Genomic DNA, 22,955 nt, shown 5'->3' with positions numbered 1-22,955 from the left:
GAGACCATAAATGTACTCAGATCTGATATTTTTCTTTGTGTTCATTTTAAATCTCAAAATGTGAAAAGTTAATTCTGCTCAGTAAGGCATTCTGTAATAAGTTTAATTCCACAAGTTGTAAAGCATCCAGTGTCCGTAGACATTGTTCTTTCAAAAAAGCTGTCATTATTGATGTTTTTCCTGTTTGATTGTGAATATGACAACAGAATTATGTGGTAAAAATGTGGGGTCTTGTAAATTGGTGCAGAATCCACAGCCTTTTGTGTATTTAATTAATCCAGTGTTTAATGTGGGGTGCTCTTAGTTAACTTACCATCAGAATTCTCCATATCTGGTGTGCCTGTCATTAAGTTTCTAAAAATCTCTATCTCTTCTTCTAATACTGGATGTTTTAGGCCCCCCTTTTTTTAAAGGCATTTTAGTGCCTTAATGTTGCAGTCCTTCCACTAAAGCAGAAACTTCCAAACTGTGTGACCCAGTTAGGTTATCAGGAAGGTAATGTTGTAATTTTTTTCAAATTCAATCTTAAATATAGAACAAATAAATCTGCTGCAGGGCTTTCAAGTTAACCAAAAACTAAGAGTCTAAGTTTCTAATATACAGTGCCTTGCAAAAAGTATTAATTTGCCTTAAACGTTATCACCATTAGCTGGATTTAGAAGATAAAAATCCTAAGAAATTTGACAGATGGTAGGAAATCATTCACTCCATCAACCTCGTTTGTTTATTTAGTAGTTAAGCTGTCCCAATATCTCATCCAAATACTTCTTAAAGGTTATCCAGGTTTCTGTGTCAACTGCAAGGCTCAGTTGTTAGTTCCAGATTCTAACAGATTCGCAAACCTCTTTGCATAAAGAAGTACTTTTAGTGGCTTCAGTTCTAAATGCACTTTCCCTTAATCTTTTCCTCAATTTCCACTGATTTTTGAATACATGATACACTGTTAAGTTGAAAGAATTTTGCTGTATCTACTTTATCTTACTTTGTGAATTATGAAAACTTGGCTGTGTTCCACACACAGTCTCCTCTGCTCAAGACTACACAGGTTTAATTCTTCAAATCTGTCAGAGTACGACATTCCCTTAAGTACTAGAATACACTTGGTTGCTGTTCTTGCACAGCTTCAAGTGCTGCTGTCTTTTTCTTGTAGTGTGGTGACCAGAATTGCGCATACGTCCTCCAGCTGTGGTCCTTCTAGTATCTATATATCTATATCTATATCTATATCTATATATATATATATATATATATATATACAGTCATGTGAAAACATTAGGACACCCTTTGAAAGCATGTGGTTTTTGTAACATTTTTAATAAATGGTTATTTCATCTCCGTTTCAACAATACAGAGAGATTAAAGTAATCCAACTAAACAAAGAAAACTGAAGAAAAGTCTTTTCAAGATCTTCTGTAAATGTCATTCTACAAAAATGCCTATTCTAACTGAGGAAAAAGATAGGACACCCTCACATGTATTCCCTCTTAAATTGGCTCAGATCTCACACAGGTATATCACACCAGGTGCACATAATTAGTAGATCGTTACTCTGCATGTTGAATGAGGCTTGCCCTATTTAAACCTCAGACATTTAGTTTGGTGTGCTCCTGACTGTTGAAGTGAGAGTGAGCACCATGGTGAGAACAAAAGAGCTGTCAGAGGACTTCAGAAAAGATTGTAGCAGCCTATGAGTCTGGGAAGGGATTTAAAAGATCTCAAAAGATTTTGAAATCAGCCATTCCACTGTCCGGAAGATAGTCTACAAGTGGAGGGCTTTCAAAACAACTGCCAACATGCCCAGGACTGGTCGCCCCAGCAAGTTCACCCCAAGAGCAGACCGCAAGATGCTAAAAGAGGTCTCCAAAACCCTAAAGTGTCATCTCGAGAACTACAGCAGGCTCTGGCTACTGTTGATGTAGAAGTACATGCCTCTACAATCAGAAAGAGACTGTACAAGTTTAACTTGCATGGGAGGTGTGCAAGGAGGAAACCTTTGCTTTCCAAGAGAAACATCGAGGCCAGACTGACATTTGCCAGAGATAAAGTTGACAAAGACCAGGACTTCTGGAATAATGTTCTTTGGACAGATGAGTCCAAAATTGAATTATTTGGACACAACAGCAGAGGACATGTTTGGCGTAAACCAAACACAGCATTCCAAGAAAAGAACCTCATACCAACTGTGAAGCATGGAGGTGGAAGTGTCATGGTTTGGGGCTGCTTTGCTGCAGCAGGACCTGGTCAGCTCACCATCATAGAATCCACGATGAATTCTACTGTGTATCAGAAGGTGCTTGAAGAACATGTGAGACCATCAGTTAGAAAATTAAAGCTGAAGCGGAACTGGACCATGCAACATGACAATGACCCAAAACATACTAGTAAATCAACCAAAGATTGGCTGAAAAGAAGAAATGGAGAGTCCTGGAATGGCCAAGTCAAAGTCCAGATTTGAATCCCATTGAGATGCTGTGGGGTGACTTGAAAAGGGCTGTACGTGCAAGAAACCCTCAAACATCTCACAGCTGAAAAAGTTCTGCATTGAGGAGTGGGGTAAAATTTCCTCAGACCGATGTCGAAGACTGGTAGATGGCTACAAGAACCGTCTCACTGCAGTTATTTCAGCCAAAGGAGGTAACACTCGCTATTAGGGGCAAGGGTGTCCTATCTTTTCCTCAGTTAGAATAGGCATTTTTGTAGAATGACATTTACAGAAGATCTTGAAAAGACTTTTCTTCAGTTTTCTTTGTTTAGTTGGATTACTTTAATCTCTCTGTATTGTTGAAACGGAGATGAAATAACCATTTATTAAAAATGTTACAAAAACCACATGCTTTCAAAGGGTGTCCTAATGTTTTCACATGACTGTATATATATATATATATATATATATATATATATATATATATATATATATATATATATATATATATACTGCTCAAAAATTAAAGGAACACTTTGAAAACACTTCAGATCTCAATGGGAAAAAGAAATCCTCCCGGATATCTATACTGATATAGACTGGGTAATGTGTTAGGAACGAAAGGATGCCACATCGTTTGATGGAAATGAAAATGATCAACCTACAGAGCCCTGAATTCAAAGACGCCCCAAAAATCAGAGTGAAAAAATATGTGGCAGGCTAGTCCATTTTGCCAAAATTTAATTGCAGCAACTCAAAATTGTAGCAGCACTTTGTATGGCCCCTGTGTTCTTGTATACATGCCTGACAACATCGGTGCATGCTTCTAATGAGATGACAGATGGTGTTGTGGGGATCTCCTCCCAGATCTGGACCAGGGCATCACTGAGCTCCTGGACAGTCTGAGGTGCAACCTGGTGGCATTGGATGGACAAAAACATAATGTCCCAGAGGTGTTCTATTGGATTTAGGTCAGGAAAGTGTGGTGGCCAGTCAATGGTATCAATTCCTTCATCCTCCAGGAACTGCCTGCATACTCTCACCACATGAGGCCAGGAATTGTCGTGCACCAGGAGCCACTGTACCAGCATAGGGTCTGACAATGGGTCCAAGGATTTCATCCTGATACCTAATGGCAGCCAAGGTGCCTTTGTCAAGCCTGTAGCGGTCTGTGTGACCCTCCATGGATATGCCTCCCCAGACAATCATTAACCCACCACCAAACTGCTCATGCTGAATGATGTTACAGGCAGCATAATGTTCTCCATGGCTTCTCCAGACCCTTTCACTTCTGTCACGTGCTCAGGGTGAACCTGCTCTCATCTGTAAAAAGCACAGGGCACCAGTGGTGCATCTGCCAATTCTGGTATTCTATGGCGAATGCCAATCGAGCTGCATGCTGCTGGGCAGTGAGCTCAGGGCCCATTAGAGGATATGGGGCCCCTTGGGTCACCCTCATGAAGTCTTTCTGGTTGTTTGGTCAGAGACATTCACACCAGTGGCCTGCTGGAGGTCATTTTGTAGGGCTCTGGCAGTGCTCATCCTGTTCCTCCTTGCCCAAAGGAGCAGATACTGGTCCTGCTGATGGGTTATGGACCTTCCATGGCCCTCTCCAGCTCTCCTAGAGTAACTGCTTGTCTCCTAGAATCTCCTCCATGCCCTTGACACTGTGCAGGGAGACACAGCAAACCTTCTGGCAATGACACGTATTGATGTGCCGTCCTGGAGAAGTTGGACTACCTGTGCAACCTCTGTAGGGTCCAGGTATCGCCTTATGCTACCAGTAGTGACACTGACTGTAGCCAAATGCAAAACTAGTGAAGAAACAGTCAGAAAAGATGAGGAGGGAAAAATGTCAGTGGCTTCCACCTGTTAAACCATTCCTGTTTTGGGGGTCATCTCATTGTTGCCCCTCTAGTGCATCTGTTATCTGTTGTATATCTATATCTATATATAGATGGATAGATAGATAGATCTTTCTCTCTATATCTATCTATATTTAGATATATATCTATAGATATATAAATTCACTAAGGCAAGACACCCATGGAAAGCATGCCGGAAGGGGCGTGGATTCACTAAGCCGCAGACAAGTAAGACACCTATGGCGCACGCAGGAAGGAGCCACGCCCACCAACTCCAAGACCATTGGATACGACGACAACTCGCAGAGCCACGCCCACCAACTTGGACGCGACGACGCAGAAAAAACGGCGCCATTTATATTCGCCTGTCATAGAGGCCACATATGCACCTCCGAGCCACATTGACTGTTCATAGAGGCATGTTTCTCGCAGAGGTGAATCGCCATATGCAGCGTGTAAAACGGTTTGCGAGGGGTTTCCCATGGCATCCTTAAAACAATCCTTTACAACTGAGGTTAAAACACAATGAAGTGAGCAGTCTTTAAAAACAGAGTTTTCGGTTACGACGCACGACCGCGTGCACCATAGCAGAATGTTTTACACGCTACATACAGCAATTCGCATCCGCGACAAACATGCGTCTTCTTGGATTCTCCTGCAGGAACATGGAAGATGTTTCCCTGCCCACCAACACTCCTTTTTCACCGGCCCGCGTCTACCCTCACTGTCTAGGCATTCACACTGCCTGCCTATGTGCCTGGACACAAAAACTCACCGACCACCCAGTTAGTCCCTTTCGTCTGTGCTAGGAGTCCACATACACGTCTGAGCCACGTTGACTTTTCATTATTCTTTTCGTTTTCGACACCCGACTGCATCCACCATGAAAAACCATGCGAAAGGAAAAACGAAGCCCTGCCCAGAAACTCTACCCCTCCTCCCACGTGCTCGGGAACGCACCTCAGACCTCTGCCCGCCAACTCAAACAGCTCATCAAACACATACTCACTCGCTTTGGTCTGTACTGTGGTCCAAATCCAGCTGTGAGCCACGTTGACTATTCTTTTGCCCTCCATGGCTACCGCTTCAAATGTATTTTATGGAAACAACACTTCTTTCAATGTTATAGAAATTCCTGCTTCAGGTAACTGTTTGTTTCTGTCAGTCAGGTTTTTTTGGAAAAATGTCATTGACGCAACTGTTGCTCTCAAACTTCGTACCATGGCTGTTAGCTTTGTTTGCCAACATTGGGATAACTTCGGTGACGTGGTCTCCGTTGTTGTTGGTAACAGAGGCATTGTTATGCAGTCTGCTCAACAATACGCTGACTACATGAATACGTCCGGAGTCTATGGTGTCGAGGCAGAAATTGTTGCAATGTCCCAAATCCTTCCATCTACTATCAGCATTTACTTCCAAGAATGTCCTCATGCCTCTCCTCAAGTTTACAATGCGGCCCAGCGTCTCTTCATATCCCTGCTCTTTAGCGGTCCTTTGGATCATGGGCATTACAAGGTTCTCATGCCTCTCAAATACCCATGTGATAACCTTCTGGTGACATCTTTTGACTCTGTCAGTATGTGCACACAGGGTGCACACCCATTTGCTCGCCACACTGTGATGTCACCTACCCACTCTCCTCTTCCTGAAAAACATTTAAAGACACACTCCCCTGAACACACGCATTACACACAGGACTTTCAATTCACCTTTTGTTCCAAAAGCTTCAGAGTGCACAAATATCTGAACGCACATTTAAAAAAACACAACACTAACCAAATGATGCAATGTGAACATTGCCAACAATGCTTCGAGACAACTCGCGCTCTCAAAAAACACTTACGAACTCATTCCAGTCTCACCTTCAATTGCACATTTTGTACCGAGGACTTCACGGGTGAGATGGATCTCCACAACCATATGCAGATCGATTCTACACAAAGATTTGAATGCAAAATTTGCGAAAAACACTTTCACGCACACAGATACCTTACTAACCATCTCAAAACACATTCCTTGATGAATTCTTTTCAGTGTCTACACTGCTCCAAAACCTTTACACGCCAGAAATATCTCAAAGCACATTTAAACACCCACTCCACTGAACAAACGCATTCCAAACAGATCTTTGAATACACGATTTGTTCAAAAATGTTCCGAGTGCAGAGATTTTTCAACATGCATTTAAAAACACACTCCACTGAACGAATTATGCAATGTGATCATTGCCAGCAATGCTTCGACACAACTCATTCCAATTTCCTTCAGTGTCAACACAGCACTGGATCGTTCATGCACAAACATCGCATTCACTTTTCTGCAGCTTTTCAAGAAGATACCACCATTCATGTCCAAGAACATAACATTGGCCTACCTACCGCACTATGTGCTTCTTGCAATGCTCAGGTCAACAAATCCGGACATTACACTAAGTGTTGTCATGCCGGCAAGGTGTCTTTGCCACCACTATCCAAACCCCCTCTTTTATTGGAGGACTTCTTGACCGGCAAGAACCCGCTGTCCCGAAATTACTGTGATCATATCAGGGAATACAACTCTGCTTTAGCTTTTGCGTCAATGGGTGCACGCATCGCTCAGCCATCTGGACAAGGACCGTATGCTTTCAGATTCCACGGTCAAATTTATCACCAGGTCTCTCCTTTATATAACAATCCCGACACGTCACCACAATACGGTCAGCTATATATCTTCGATTCTGCAAATGGAATGTCATAGCGCTTGCAGTGACATTTTGTTGCTTAGACAACATGCTACGATAGGTTAATCCCTTCGCAAAGTATTACATGCAAATGCATGACATTATCACTCACGGTATCCCTGTTTCTGCTGTACAAATGGTGTTCATGGAAAATCCAGGTCTGGATATGAGAAGGTATAACGCCCCGTCCTGTCAAACTGATGTTGCTGCTATCTTTGTAGGTGAAGACGGGAAACCTCCTGCACAACGCGACATTTGCATATATCCAAGGGGAGATGCTTGGAGAGAACGTATCTCTGTTCTCAATATAAACTGTGACCCCATGGTTTATCCACTGCTATTCCCTTACGGAGATCCAGGCTGGCACATACAATTAACCCATGTTGAGGAAAAGCGAACCACGAAAAGAACGCGAATCGCACAGCTCAAATTTTATGCTTTCAGGCTTTCCATGAGATCTTCATTTAGTGTCTTGCATTTCAGTGGCAAACTCTTCCAGCAATGCATCATCGATGCATATGTCAGAACAGAAGGCACGCGTCTACATTACCTTCGCTCACATCAACAAGATTTGCGTGTAGAGCAATACAGGGGACTTATTGATGCTGTCACTGCGAAAGCACATCACCATGACCTCCGCCCTGGACAATTGGTCATTCTTCCCTCTACCTTTCAAGGCAGTCCAAGGTACTGTACATGCAACTGTACTACCAAGACGTGATGGCAAATGTCTGCAAATGTGGAAAGCCTGACTTATTCTTCACCTTCACCTGCAATCCTGCTTGGCCGGAAATCTGCAACGCCATTTCCCATCATGAGCAAATAGAACACAGACCTGACATCGTTGCTTGCGTCTTTCATATCAAACTGCGACATTTTCTAGCAGATATTCTGGAAAGGAATATTTGCATTGTTACAATGTTGCTTTTCTTGCTGATTTATTACATTACCGATTTTTTTCAAATGTTAATTTTCTCCCTGTGCTTAAAAATCATTAAAAAACCGGCCTGATTATACGGCGTATGGTACGCCGCGGGTTGACTTGTGTGCTATAATTTGAGCACAGTGCTGCTTGATTTATATTCAAACATTTTAACAATGTAATTAACATTTTATTTGCCTTTTTAATTGCTTCTCTGCATTGCTTAGATGATGAAAATGTGCCAGCGTAAACCCCTAAATGCTTTTCTGAGGTTGCTAGTTCCTTGTTTTGCCTATAAAACACTTTGTGCTTTTCTACATTAAAACTACATTTCTCAAGTGTCTGTCCAGTTCTGAAGCTTGTCCAAGTGTTTCTGAATTGTTTTCTCTGCCTCCTCATTGTCTGGGATTACTCTAATTTTCACCTGGAAATTCCAAAAGTTTACCATCTATGCCAAAATCTGTGTAATTAATGTAAATCAGAAAAGGTACCAGTCTTAGAAAAGACCCCTGAAGGACATTAATAATTTCACGCCACACTACATGGATTTTTCTCCTCTTTTCTGTGTGCTGTCTCCTGCTGATTAACTAACCTGAGATCCAGTTGTGTAGGTTACTCCCTGATGACTTCAGGTTCTAGTTTGAGAGTTAATCTTCGGTATGGGACTGTATTGAAGGTCTTTTGAACATCTAAATAAATTACATCGTATGCTTTGCTTTTGTCAACTAATGTAGTTGCCTGTTCATAAAAAAATTAAAATTTGGTTAGGCAAGATTATTTTGTCAGAACCCCATGCTGGTTGTTAATTGGTATTTTACTTGCGTATAGGTACTTTCCCAATTTGTTTCTTATTATAGTTTTCATAATTTAGCATAGCACAGAAGTAAGACTTAGTATTTTATACCTTACCATGGTCCATTTTGTCTCCCTTGTTGGAGTCACATTTACAACTTTCCAGTCCTTGGGTACTTCTCCTTTTTTCAAAGGGACTTCTCAGACATGCCTAATAAATGTTTATAGTGGATGTTTTTTATTTCTTTCAATACAAATAGTAAAATCACATTAAGTATGGGAGTTGTATTAGTCTTCAGCATATTGAAGGCTAGAAGCACCTTATGACTCTTCTGTTTTATAAACTCTGAGCTTATTTTTACATCTACTGGGGCTCTTGGCCCCTGCTCACCAAAATCCAGCCTGTGCTACTTGCCATCCACTTCACGTCTCTGCCACTTGCATTGTGAAGAGGGGTGCTGCCCAACACTTCGAACATTTAAAACATTCCCCAGACATCCTCTGCTCCTGCGGGGGGTCTCGCTCCCGAGGCACGCCCCGATGAAGAGGAAGATTTTCTGTTCTTTTAATTGAGAGACAGAACTGTCCTCTCCGACTACACACGGAGCTCGATTCACACCTGAAAGAGACTTATGTTTGTTTGAAGTGTTTAAATAACGTTTCTGTCTCTAAAATCTTGTGTATCTGTGCAACTCTGTGACCCAAGCGTGAAGGCATATGTGGATTTCGCTTTCACCAAACAACAAATCTTTTTAATTCTCGCGGATACTCCTCTTCATTGGGAAGAAACACTATTTTTCCCTGATGGCAACATGAATTAAACGATCTACAAGTCTCCGACTTAAAGTTTAAATCCGAACAATATATTCAGTCTCTTTTCGCTGTTCCGTTATTTCACCGAGTAATAATTTCCATTTGTTTGCACTAATGTGATCTTTACTATCATTTTTCTTTTTTTTTTGAGACTTTCGAATTTTTGTACTTCCATTATCTGTAACATGCTCTGCATGTGTATGGTGCCAACGTTCTTTATGATGTTCTACATTGTCATCTACTCTTTGTCTTTTATTTTCAGTCCTGGACGTGGTTAACTCTCTTGGCACAAAGTCTTGTCTCGCAGGACGTGAAAGTGTCTCTGAGAAAGATCACATTTCGTTGCAGGATAAAAAGTCTTGTCTACCAAGATTTTTTTATTATAATAGAGAGAGATGTTGCATTGCATTTGTTTCTTCCTTTACCAATACTTGGATGAAATGTTTGTTCAGTTCATTTATTCTGGTCTTTTCATTTTCGAAGATTTGTCCTTTTTTGTCTGTGAGGGGTTTAAGTTCACTTTTATCATCATTTAACTAAAGTAGTACTCAAAAATCGTTTTTCCAAAAGATACATATACAGGTTTTCAATAAAAATACTTAAAATAGGAATGTCATATATCTTTTGAAATATTGAGAATGGTGATAACTTTCAAAGGGCTTAAATTATTTTGCAAGACACTATTCCAATATAGGGGTGGGCGGTATGACCAAAATTCTATATCACAGCATTTTTCTAAATTATCCCGGTTTTATTTTTTTCCCCATGCATGAGTGGATGTTAACCACATTTTCACTGCAATTACTGGCTAAGAATAACCTATTCCACTTTCGAGTATTGTACATTGTACAAAAAAAAAAAAAAACATTTTAATGTGCACACAAGTATTAATACAGTTTTGCATTGCCCCATAAAGTGATAGTTTTCAAGGGGGTGGCACTAATGGAGAAGGTATCACATTGCATGACAGATGCAATCAAAATATAGAACCTTTTTATTGAACAAATTTTTGCAAAAACAAACTATAATTTTGACAGGCTTATTAAAATATCCAGAAGTGCTTGTCAAAAATTGTATTGCACTGAATATGTCTTAGAGAAGGAATAAATAGTAAATATTTTTTGTAAACCAACTGCACTTTCTGTTAATGTTAACAATCTCTGTCCACTGACACGTTAAAGTGACTTTTTAAACAACTTTATTATAATTAAACTGCATAATATTTAAACTAATAAATAATAACAATAAAATAAATAATAGTATTATTACTGATAGTTGCACTATTACTTCAAGACTTCAAGCCCAGGTGCATTACACAGTATTCACCAAATTAAAATAAAATAAAACAAGTGCAACTTGTTGATGACATCTTTACCAACTGAACCATCATTTAAGCAAACTGCATTAATATGGACCTTGCTTCAAGCCAAGCTATACTAGGAAGAAAAAAACAAACTATAAGTCGCAAACAAAGTCAACATTTCCATTTTATTTTAGCCGTTTATGTTGAGATTAAAGTCGACATTTCCACTTTATTCACATAGTTTACTTCATAATTAAAGTAGAATGTCGTAAACTAAACTTCTTCCTAAAATCAATGTTTAATCAGTTACTTAATTTACCCCGTCATAAATTAATGCAGCACATTAAATGCTTTGTGTTACGTTCCCCGACCCAGTGGTTAATCACTACGCTTCTTAAACTGACTTCCTCCGTACTAAGCGAAGACAGCAATCACCATACAGAATCCATTCACTTCATGATATTCCTGCTTTCTGAAAATTTAGAATGCTAAGATAAATACTTGATATCATTTTCATGATGAAATGCATTAAAGCAGGTATTACACATGCACTGTAGTGAGGCGGTAGTGTTGCTCCCTCGCAGTAAGGGGTCCCCAGGTGTATGTTCAGTGTAGAGAACTTTATGGCAGGTGTGACGAGCCTCCAAAAAACTGGATGTATGAATAGCTATCGCACAGGTTTAACTTAAATATTGTGCAAATGTTGGGTTTCTGATATGCTGGTCGGAGACGCAAACACAGAATTCAATGCATGTTCTTCTGAGCGGGCTATCTTTATTGCATGCATGGGTCAATATAGCACAACAAAACCCCACATCCTACATGACTTTGAAAGGAAACTGAAGCACGCTGAGTAAACCCATCAGAAAAACATGCAAATGTAAGGCAGGCACGCTGCGGTGCCCCCATATGATCAGTGCATGCTTTAATGCATTTCACCATGTAAATTATATTAAGTATTTATCTTAGCATTCTAAATGGTCAGAGAGCAGGAAGATCATGAAGTGAATGTATTCTGTGCGGCGATCGCTGCTGGCGCCTCCTCTTAGTGCAAGAAGAAGTCAGTTTAAGAATCACTTAACACAAAGCATTTAATGTGCTATATAACTTATGACGGGGTTTGAGAAAATCTAGTAAATTAAATATTCATTTTATGATGAAGTTTAGTTTATGATGGTCTACTTTAATGACAAATTACGAGAATAAAGTCAACATGTCGTCACACTATTACACAGTACCCAGATACATTACACTGTATTGAAAACAAATAAAACAATTACAACATGGGTTGCAGTATTATCCAGTAGTATAGAAACAGTATTTACACATCTGACCCTTTAAAACTAAAGTTATCTCCAGGCAACGGACATGACTCCTTTTTTTCGGCAAAAGTTCTTCTGTTCATCATGTTCAACTTTACTTTTAGTTCAGTTTCGGAATGCTCTCTGTCCATTTTGACCGCGCGGCATACCTACTTTACCGCCCACTATTTGGTGGTGTAGCAGTGAAAAAGGGTCCCCACTTGAACAGTTTCCCGCTGCGCCACGTTCCGAACGTCGTTTAGGCAATTTAAACCGGTGTTGCGGTATAAGAAAAATCCATATCATATAAAAAACTGTTTTCGGTATGAACCGGTATACCGCCCAGCACTATTCAAATATATCTTAAATAGTCTTAGTGCTTCAAATGCCTTTATAGATTTATAAGTCATTATTGACATATAAACTACAGAGTATAGGAAAAATTGTACTTGCAAGTGTTAACACATCACCACTCTCTGGACAATTTTTAATTTCAAAATAAAAATCAAATATTGTAAACACAGAAGTTTTGCAAATGCTTGTTGAAGAAATGAGTTACCTTGTCTCACATTTGACTTAACATTAAATTTTGTAAAATGCACCTGTCATATATGAGTCACTGTCTGTATCAAATGTTTCATTAAAGATTGGCTTGTAAATTTAAAAGTGATTTTATTTTATTATTTTTATTTCCTCTTCTTTTAAAATCTAGCTAAGTATATAAACATACAGACTTTGCAGAGGCTATTGAAATAGTTTGGAAGGCATTGTCCTAAGTGTTGAGAATTCTCAAGTGCAAAGTGTTAGAATTTTAAAAGTTTTGTATAGTTTTACTCTGGTTTTTATTTTATTTTAAAGGTGCATTTTGTTATAATTTAATACAAATTTTTGCATATGCTTTATTCAGTTTTAGAAGTGCACCTAATATAAAGTGATTTTGTAACTTTAGATCTTATCTACTTAAGGACCACATCCCCAAGAAGCTTTTGACAAGCTGAATTCACTTAGCTCATACTGAATATGCATAAAAATATTTAAGAAAATAGTAGACGAAATTAATGTTTCACAATGATTAGTTTTTTTATAACCTAAAACGTAGAAATAAATAGTAATAAATAAGGTTACTGTTGAAGTGAGTTTGAGACTTAGCTCAGCTTAGAACGGAATCAGCTTAGACTTAATTTTTACATTACAGAACCTTCTCAAAAGTGCGTAATTCATTTTAGGATCATGAGTGGCTTGGTGCTTATCCTGGCAGCTTCAGCTACAAGGTAGGAGACAATTGTAATGAGGTGAATTTGAAACAATGGTACCGAACAATGTAAAACTTGTTTCTATTTATGTTTTAATGATTACACACAAACTGCATGTTTCAAAGAATACCTATACAAAACATGAATAATTGTGTCTGTGCACAACTGTTTTTGGTGCCTCTTTATGCATAACTAATACATCTTTGTATGTTTTTCTTTCAAAAAGAAAGTGGTAAGTAGAACCAGTCGTGTAGTAAAGACAGTTTCATTGAAAATGAAAAAAATATATACAAAGAATTAAAAAAAAAATAATAGCTGGTTACCTGCTGAATATTAAGGTGCCACTCTGTCTGATTTACAACCCATCAGTATTCTATGATGTGCTAGTCTCCTTGCTGATATCATCCTGTTCATTGGAGCTCAAGGCTGTAGTTTCATCCACTACATCTGTGTGGCTCTTGCGACACTCTCATGGCCATTTTCCATTACTTTCTTGTATTTAGTTAAGAAATTGTACCAGATTTTTTTGTTTTTAACAGTTGTGTGTTTATATTTCATTTCATTATTTTATCTTCAGGTCCTTAAAGGAAAAATTAATTTGGATGCAAACAATCAGAATTGTTAAGGACACATCATGAATAGAAATAAGCGTGAGAAAGAATTCTACAGTTTGGATGTTGGAGACTCAACTTTCACAGTTTTAAAACGCTATCAGAATTTGAGACCTATTGGTTCTGGAGCACAGGGAATTGTCTGGTAAGTTGTATTTTTTTTTTTCGTCGTCTTCCAATATATAAAACATGGGGATACTACATGTACTTTAATATTTGAGATAGCATTTAAATTTTGTGCATTTCTGGGAAAATTCTTTCAGCATTTTATGTTTATGTATCTCATTTAACTAAAGCAGAACAACAGTTAACCTCAAGAACACTGTCACCACATTGATCAGTTGTGTTTTATTACCATTCAGTACACCAAAGCACTGTGCATTCTTAAGTTATAATAAAGTTCATTTAAAGATGCTTAGTTTAGTTTGGACTCAGAGCTCAGAAGAATGCATATGTCAAATATCCTGTACGTCTTTTTCTTTACTTTTAATTCTTATTCTCTTCCTGTGTTTTTACTGTAAAATCACTGTTAAGACTTATCCATCAACTATACGGTATACAGTACTTTCTTAGAGTTTTAGCCTGAAACAGAATAGCAAACTTGTGGTAAACTGAAACTTTAACTCTTTATTAGTGTGCAGCACTAAAGGGACTATTTCCTAGAGCGACCACCCTTTTTGGGATAATTCTTGCTTTCAAGAACAGCCTAGTAAATATTTATTTCAAACATGACAGTAATAAGAATTACTTCATTTGAGTTAAGGGGACAAGTTTTATTCAGTATTTCATGTGGTGTTCCTTGAGCTCTCCACTAAGTTTTCGGTGATTTTTCCCATCTGTTTAATAGAAAATAACAGGCATTTAGTTTGTACAAGTTTTGTACTAGTACGAAATACATCAGTTAATAAGAAGTTGGCAAAAATACATGCTTTTATTGCATATTTTATAGAAAAATTCTTCAAACTTTATTAATAAAATGATAGTAAAGCATTATTACTGTACTTTAAATCAGAAAACAGAAATAATTTAAAATAAGCACTTGAACCACAGGTTTTTACAGTATGTCAACCTTGTTCTGAAGCAGTCTACACTTTTTGTTAATAATTCAGTACCTCACTGGGCATAGTACAATTATGGTAAATCGACCAGTAGTGTGAGATTGACATGTACTGCCTTTGTTGAGAAATCGGTCAGTACGTCATCTCTGCCTCCCAGAAGCGCTACTCTTTTTGCCTTTTTATTTCTGACCTTTTCTGTGTTTACAGGGTTCAGTATTATGTTAATTGTCTCAGAGTAGATTAAAATAATATACACATTTGCATTTGTATACAAATTCTTTGCATACAGCTACACAGTGGTATTATTAAACTTTTATCTTGAGATGCTTTATAAGTTGTCAATTTCATTTACTGTACTTTATAACTTAGCGTCAACAAGAAATTTCATTCTCTTTGTGGATTTGCATTGTTTTTGGATCTTATGCTGTGTGATCTTGTGTCTAAGCAATCCAAGATGCTTCTACATGCTTCCACAGTCATTCTGCTGCCATTATCACCCTGCATACTAAAATCTTGATTCATCATCCACTGTGTTTAACAGAGAAAGAGATTGTCATTAGTGTACCTGCATTTTGTTTGTTTCTTTGATAGTGGTTTACAGTATATGTGTTACGGGCTGTGCCACACTTCTAAAACAGATTCAAATCAATGGAAACCTCCGCTTTAATGTTTTTAGTGCATCATGTAATGTCACTGTTATATGCCATTTGGTATGAATGTATAAAAGCTGTGTTAATGTTAGGTTTGCATATTCTCTCTGTTTTTCTGTGACAGTCTCCAGTTATTAGTGTTTCCCTGAAAATAAGACTGGGTCTTGTAATAATTTTTACTCCAAAAAAATGCACTAGGGCTTATTTTCAGGGATGTCTTCTATTTATTCATATACAACAATATACATTTATCCAAATACAGTCATGTCATCATCTTCTGGAATATTGTCATAACTCTGCACATTCAAACCTTGAATTCCAGCCTGAATTTCTTGATACTCCAGCCGCTTTTAGGATCCTCCAGAATCGATGTGTGTGCTTCGATGTTTGATGAATGATTCGATGTGGTGAAGCAAAATGCCAACATACAAATGTATTCATGTTGTTTTTATATTTAAGTGTTGCATATTCCCCAACGTTATGACACGATATATTTTATAAGTCTCACATACCATTTTCTGTGCCTTTTTTTGTGTACCTTCACAATAGCATTAGAATGCACAGTGGCGTATTTGAGCCACAAAGAAAAAAAAAATAAAGGACATAATGAAAATGTCTATTTTTTGATTAAAGTGGAAATTTTGGCTTTAACCTCGTAGTTTACTTTATCATTAAAGTAGACTGTCGTAAACGTAGTCTTAAAACTGCCCCAGTTGTTAATTGCTACGTGCTTCTGGTGCTTCCTCCTGACATGACTGCAGTGGCAAGCAGCAATAGATCACCACACAGAACACATTACATTATACATTATACTTGATATCACTTTCATGATGAAATCCATTAAAATATGTACAGTATGTTACATTTTATAGATAAATTGTTAACTTTGTTTAAATAATGAATACTGTTAATAGTTACACATATGGGGTGGCATGGTGGCAGAATGGTAGCACTGCAGTTTCGCAGGGAGTTATGTCCCTTGTGATCCCTGCCTGGAATTTGCGATTTTTCCTGGTGGGTTTCCGCAGTGTGCTCAGTTTTCCATCTAAAGACATGAAGGTTTGGGTATTTGTTGACGCTAAAATGATGCCAATGTGTGTGAATGCTTGTGTTCCCCTTGCGATGAGCTGATGCCCGGTCCAGGGATTTTGTTTCTGTCTTGCACCAATGCTGCGGGACTGGGTGCATCCCTGAATTGATGGATGTAATCATTAAACATCCTTTTCAGAGATATTGTGGCAAGGTGTCCTCAAATTTAATGGATGTTTCAGGCTCTCCCATCGCATTGCCTGAATTATAAACCTGGCTTTAGGCACCTTACTTTTCAGCTGACGATCTTGACTAGGGCTTATTTTTGGGGTAGGGCTTATATTACAGAGCAGCCTGAAAATCATGCTAGGGTTTACTTTCGGAGTAGGTCTAATTTTCGCGTTAACACAGTATATTGGCTCCAAATGACTTGTGTACACGTAGGTTCCACAAAATGTCTATGTGTATAATAAATTGAAGGGTTATAAGCTTGCACATTCTGCACTCTGTTGTTCTGCAAGAGAAAAAAATCCTCTCTTGTATAACAGTGGAGTGCGATCAAATGAAGTACAAGGTTTTGCAATGAAGACATAAGCACCCCTCTGACCCAATTTTCTCTGTCCAGTAGTCTTGTTAAGCAATAGCACATTTCTTTGCTACCATGGCGATTTATGTGATACCAGTGTTGCCAGGCGTGGTCCAAGATAGATGCACAGTGACAAATTGACACACAAAGAAAAATGAAAACATTATCAGGTGGAAAATTTTATTTTTATTTGTGCATATCACCAAAAGAAGGTTAGTTTACTGGTACAGTTTTCCAAGCTGCCATTGAAAAATCTGAAGTAGTGCAGTTATTGCTTAATCCTATATTATAAAAATGTAACAGCCAATGAATTACAGTAGAGGCAGGTCTTCAGGTCCACAGCTTGTAACTTTTTGAACATATCTTCCCTGTCATGCATGACAGGATGTTTTCTGGAAAAGGTATATTTTACAGTATTTCAGGCAAAATGTGTCTTTGGGACAATTTGAGCTTACATCTAGTTACTTGAAATGTGGATTATGCGACACAAGTAGCTTGAGTTTTTTTGTTTGTTCTTTTTTCCCTTCTAGGATGTTTAGGTAATTTTTTGCTGTTGTTCAGCATGAGTCTTTACAACACTAAGTAACAGATAAAGCACAATGAGAATATGCCCCACTTCACACTGGCTACAATCCGATCAGGATTCAAAAGGAAGTCCATAAGGCTGTGAGGTATCACCATTTACCTCTATGCTACCACTGTGCTCAGTATAGCATTAGCTGAAAGAAATAATTTTGAAGTGTCTGCTTGGAGACTTTAATTATTGTGTGTTTTAATTTACCAATTTTTCAGAACTCAAGTTTTCAGTTAAAAAGCCGTTTTTGAAAAATTAATCCACCAATAATATCAAGAAAGCATGCAAAGTTTATCCACAAGGTTAAGTTGGTGATTGTGCCTTCTGCTTTACTGTGGCACACATCTCTAAAGTCTAGTCTAGTTGTTATGCCTACGGTATTGTTTCTTAGAAAGCAGTTCTGTTTGAAATTTTGAACTTATTGTACTAGAACACTTGAATAAGTACTTGAAATACTAAATAATTATACGTGTCTTTAAAATTTCTCTAAGCCCTTTTGTGCAGTCCATATTTTTTTTTATTTGGTACTGTATAAACTTAAACCCAGGGGATCGAAAAGAGCTAAATTCAGATCAATGACATTGTTTGAAAAAAAATTTAAAACTCATCAATATTTTATTTGCTTTTTAAATATTTACAAAGGGCAGTAGGTATTACGCATAGCATAATAAGCAGAAAGGCAGATTTACATTGTTTACTTATATTTTGACACCTATTAATTGGAGAAAAGTATTTAATCATTAATGTTTCATTTTTTAAATTCTTTTTAGAGATAAAGTTAACTATGTTGTGATTTTTATAGTTTTAGATTTATATTCTTCTCCATTGGCATTGAGAATTAATGAAATAAAGCATTACATTTTTTTAGGTATGTTGTTACAGTTGTTACTTTCTTCCTTTCAGCTCTGCATATGATCACATCCTTGAAAGAAATGTTGCGATTAAGAAGCTTAGTCGTCCTTTTCAAAACCAAACCCATGCAAAGAGAGCTTACAGAGAGTTGGTGCTAATGAAATGTGTCAATCATAAAAACGTAAGTTTTAAAATTTTACTAGTTGATTAGGGGAAATTTTTTTTTCTAAGTATGTAACTATACCAGTGTAAAAATATTTAAGGTTATCTATTTATAATACTGTTTCTATTTCCTAGAAGTAATTTAAAAATTGTAAAATACATTAAACCAAGTTTTTTCATTTAGTTAAAACTAAAAGGGCCTTTGAAAAGTCCCTGCAATACATGTGTAGTATGTATCTGCCATGAAATCACAACATGGTAATGGGACCTTGCAAGCAGATCTCCAAAAAGTGGGTGGTGTACAGCAACGTTTTGTTTTTTGGCTCTCTAGAGATAAAATGAATCACAAAGAGGAAAAAATGTGTATAACTAGTTTCTTTCTAGTCTTCCAACACACTTTTCCTTAAAAGATAAATATAGGACTTCAAAGAAAAATGTAGTCACCTGGTTTTCGTTTTTATCAGCTGCATTTCCAAAAATCAATGAACTCCACCTTACAATCTGGCACACAGCATGACAAGGATTCACATCAGGCCAGTTCCTTGTAGCATGTCTTCCTCCATGCTCAGCAGGGTTGGATCTCTACTGAATATTTTCTTCTGTGAGATGCTGAGAGGATAAAAGTTTTTTTTTTTTGTTGTTTTTTTTTTTGTTACAAGTATCATCATCATCTTAGACAAAATATATTACAAATAGTGGTTTCCACAAATAAAAAATATTTTATTTATTAAGCAAGACTTGCTTTGTAACAATTTGACCATATTGTATACACGCTAATTAATACTGTCCAATTTACAGGAATATTTTCTTATTTACAGATTATTGGCCTTTTAAATGTATTTACTCCACAAAAATCCCTGGAAGAATTTCAGGATGTGTAAGTATTTGGCATAATTGATTCAAAGTTGATATGTTCTAATATAAGAAAATTATTTTAACTGTATTTGGCTTATTTCTTTAGGTTGTGTTAATTTTTTAACTTTGGTCTTTTCTTTAATTTCTAAGCAAATATATTTTAAAATCTGTATTTCTTGTTAGAGGTATATCAGAAATTTGCAGGTTACAGATATAGATATTACAAATGTTTTATACCCTGATTAAAAAAAAAAAAAGTTATTCAGATGTGCTTTTCTAAGACCTTTTGTTTTTGTAAGCTTTCTCTATTGGTGGTGTTGCTTTTGTGACAATTTGCAGTAGACAAATACTCATGAAATACTGAGATGCATGATTTCTTGCATATCTACCTAAGCATATATCAGTCCAAAGTACACTAGAAGTGTATTTTAGTTTAGCTTTTTAAACCTAATTTTAAAAGCTGTATTTAGCATGGTTTAGCATATAACTACCCAGGCAAAGTTATGTTTTACACATTATTGCCAGTATTTCCTCTGTTGACACTCACAGACTAATAAAACAATTGGTCTTGGCATAGGGGCAGTTAACATGCTTATATATTTGTCATAAGCCTAACAACCACTTATACCACTTATGCAATTTAATGACATGATCCTCCTATTTATTTGTAACCTTTTTTATTTTTTTGTTACCTACTTTGAGCAGCTGTTTAGCACTGATCCTCCAGCTAGGACATTGGATATCTCTGGGTCCACGTTTCTTGTGGCTGATCCTCCAATTAGCTGTGAACCAACCAATCTCACTGAGATTGCATAGGTGGTGAACCAGTTAAGGGTAGGGAAGGCTGCTGGTATCTGGGGTGAAGTTCTCGAGGCTGGTGGTAAGGCTGTCCTCCTGGCATTGCAAGCAATCTTTGCTATCATTTGGGAGAGGGGCATCATCCCAACTGACTGGAAGAGGGACTTGGCATCCCTATCTGGAAAGGGAATGGTGATTTCATGGATTGCAGCAACTACAGGAGGTAACACTTCTCTCGGTGCTGGGTAAGATCCTTGGTAGGGTCATCCTCAATAGGATCTGAGATCACATGCTCATCTACCATCGACTGGAGCAGTCTGGGTATATACCTAAGGTTCGCATTGACCGCATCCTGGCACTGAGTGTTCTCATGGAGCGCAAACGTGAATATTGGCAGAGTTTCTTTGTCGGTTTAGTCTTTGTCTTTGAAGTGAAGTCTTTGTCGGTTTTCGTAAAGCATTAACTCAGTTGATCGAGCTGCTCTGTTGGACATCCTGAGACTTCACTGGATCCCCTCAAGGTTGCTGGATATCAAGGCCGGCCTGTACACTGGTACTGTGAGTTCTGTGCAGAGTGGAGGCAGAACCTCTGCATTTTTTCTCAGTTGATTCTGGGGTTCTTCAGGGGTGTGTTCTTGCTCCTAGTCTGTTTAATGCTTGCATGGACTGGGTATTGGGCAAAGTCGTGGGATCCAGTGGCTTTGGAGCATCTTGTTGGTGAAGAAAGATTTACTTATCTTGACTTTGCTGACAATGCTGAGGTCTTAGCGGAATCAATGGAGGCTCTGATTGGGGCTCCAGAGATACTGAGCGAGGAGTCTAATTGTCTTGGCTTGCAAGTATCCTTGGTAAAAACCAAGGCCTTTAATGACCTGTTAGGCACAGCCATCAGCAGTGTGTCTGCGGTGAAAATGTTTACAAATTTACTTACCTCAGCAGGGACATTCATGTCTCTGTTGACTCTTCCTATGAACTTAGTAGACAGATTGGAGAACATGGTGGGTGGTCATGAGGTTGCTGGAAAGGGATGCTTGGCGCTCCCGTTATCTATGCAAAAGGACAAACGCCCAACTCTTTAGAGTCCTGATGCTTCCTGTCTTGCTCTATTGTTGCAAGCCATGGATGCTATCCAGTGACCTGAGAAGAAGACTGGACCCCTTCGGTACTATGTCTCTTAAGAGAATCCTTGGGAACCACTGGCTTGACTTTGTGTCGAATGAACGGTTGCTCGTGGAGACCTGAATGAGGAATATTACCTGCATTGTGAAGGAGCATCATTTACATCACTACGACCATGTGGCACAATTTCCCGAAGGTGATCTGTCTCGCAGGGTCATCATTGTTGAGGTTACCAGGAGGACGTCTTGTGTGGTGTGTTACCGTAACTGTTGTTTTCCCATAAAAACAGACATTAGATTTTGCAAGAAAAATTTAGGCAGCTATGGGCAAAGCTAAAAAGCAGAATCAACAGTGTTCTCCCTAAGTTTTTTGCAAGTAGAAGTAATAATTGAGATTCTGTAAGGTTTAATGTGTGGCTTAGGTTTTATAGTGGGAATGAAGAGCTTAGTTTCACACATTAAGTTGGTGCCTTTAAGAGAAGAGGGAAATATATCAGCATTGACATAAAACTAGATATTCTTAAATCTGTTCGGTGCAAAGTAGGAAACACTGTTAAACAGGGTGTCAGCTCTTCATAGTGCCCATACTTGCACAGCTTTAGAGTTATACTTAGAGTGGAGATGCAGAAGGTAAAGACTCCGCCATCTGGGGAGAATATGCAAATGCTACATGCATAACAATAAGCTGTTGGAATTGAACCAATGAAGCTTTATCAATGAGGCAGCAGCAGCTCTCACTTCATTGTGCCACCCACTATGAAATTTAAATTTGACATAGGCAATCTAAATACAAGTGAATTAACTGAAGATGGGTCTGTTTGGATAAGAGATCTAACATTAGTTTTGCATTAACATTAAGATATCTAAATATATTAAAACAAATGTTCTTAATACTGTTAAAAAACTGTTGAACAGTTTAGCAAAAAAGTGCCTTTGTGTCATTTCCGATTCACCAGTGTTCCAGTGATTTAACTATTAATGTAACACAGGGAGTTCAATTTATACCAGTGGTTTGTAACCATTTTTTTTTTTTAAACTTGGGACTCGGGTTTAGTTTAGTAATGACCCTTTATTAGTGTTAATTTTAATGTAAACTAGACAAAATCAGCCCCTGAACGTTCCACATTTACAATTAGAAATACATTAAATACATATTCAACATTTTAAATATTGCGCTTAATAGATGAAATATGCACAGTACTCCTCCAAAAATAAATTGACACACAGGTGTTTAATACTGAATCAAATTTAGTGTCAGTTTGTCTTTTTAATG

The 22,955-nt window shown here is 37.9% G+C and overlaps 1 protein-coding gene across 4 annotated transcripts in view; it reads left to right on the top strand.

Moving 5' to 3' along the window:
- Positions 1 to 22,955, top strand: part of LOC120542011 (mitogen-activated protein kinase 8) — an 86,905-nt gene that overhangs the window by 33,045 nt on the left and 30,905 nt on the right. For all 4 annotated transcript variants that reach the window (XM_039774090.1, XM_039774106.1, XM_039774097.1 and 1 more), the window contains 3 exons: positions 13,968 to 14,146; positions 18,802 to 18,931; positions 19,731 to 19,789. In XM_039774090.1, the coding sequence (XP_039630024.1) occupies positions 14,025 to 14,146; positions 18,802 to 18,931; positions 19,731 to 19,789 (311 nt within the window). In that variant the 5' untranslated portion in view covers positions 13,968 to 14,024. The remainder of the gene's footprint in view (positions 1 to 13,967; positions 14,147 to 18,801; positions 18,932 to 19,730; positions 19,790 to 22,955) is intronic.

The sequence above is a fragment of the Polypterus senegalus genome, chromosome 1 (assembly GCF_016835505.1).
Source record: "Polypterus senegalus isolate Bchr_013 chromosome 1, ASM1683550v1, whole genome shotgun sequence".
Classification (NCBI taxonomy): domain Eukaryota; kingdom Metazoa; phylum Chordata; class Cladistia; order Polypteriformes; family Polypteridae; genus Polypterus; species Polypterus senegalus.
The sequence above is the reverse complement of the archived record's forward strand: the minus strand, read 5'-3'. Positions and strand labels throughout refer to the sequence as shown.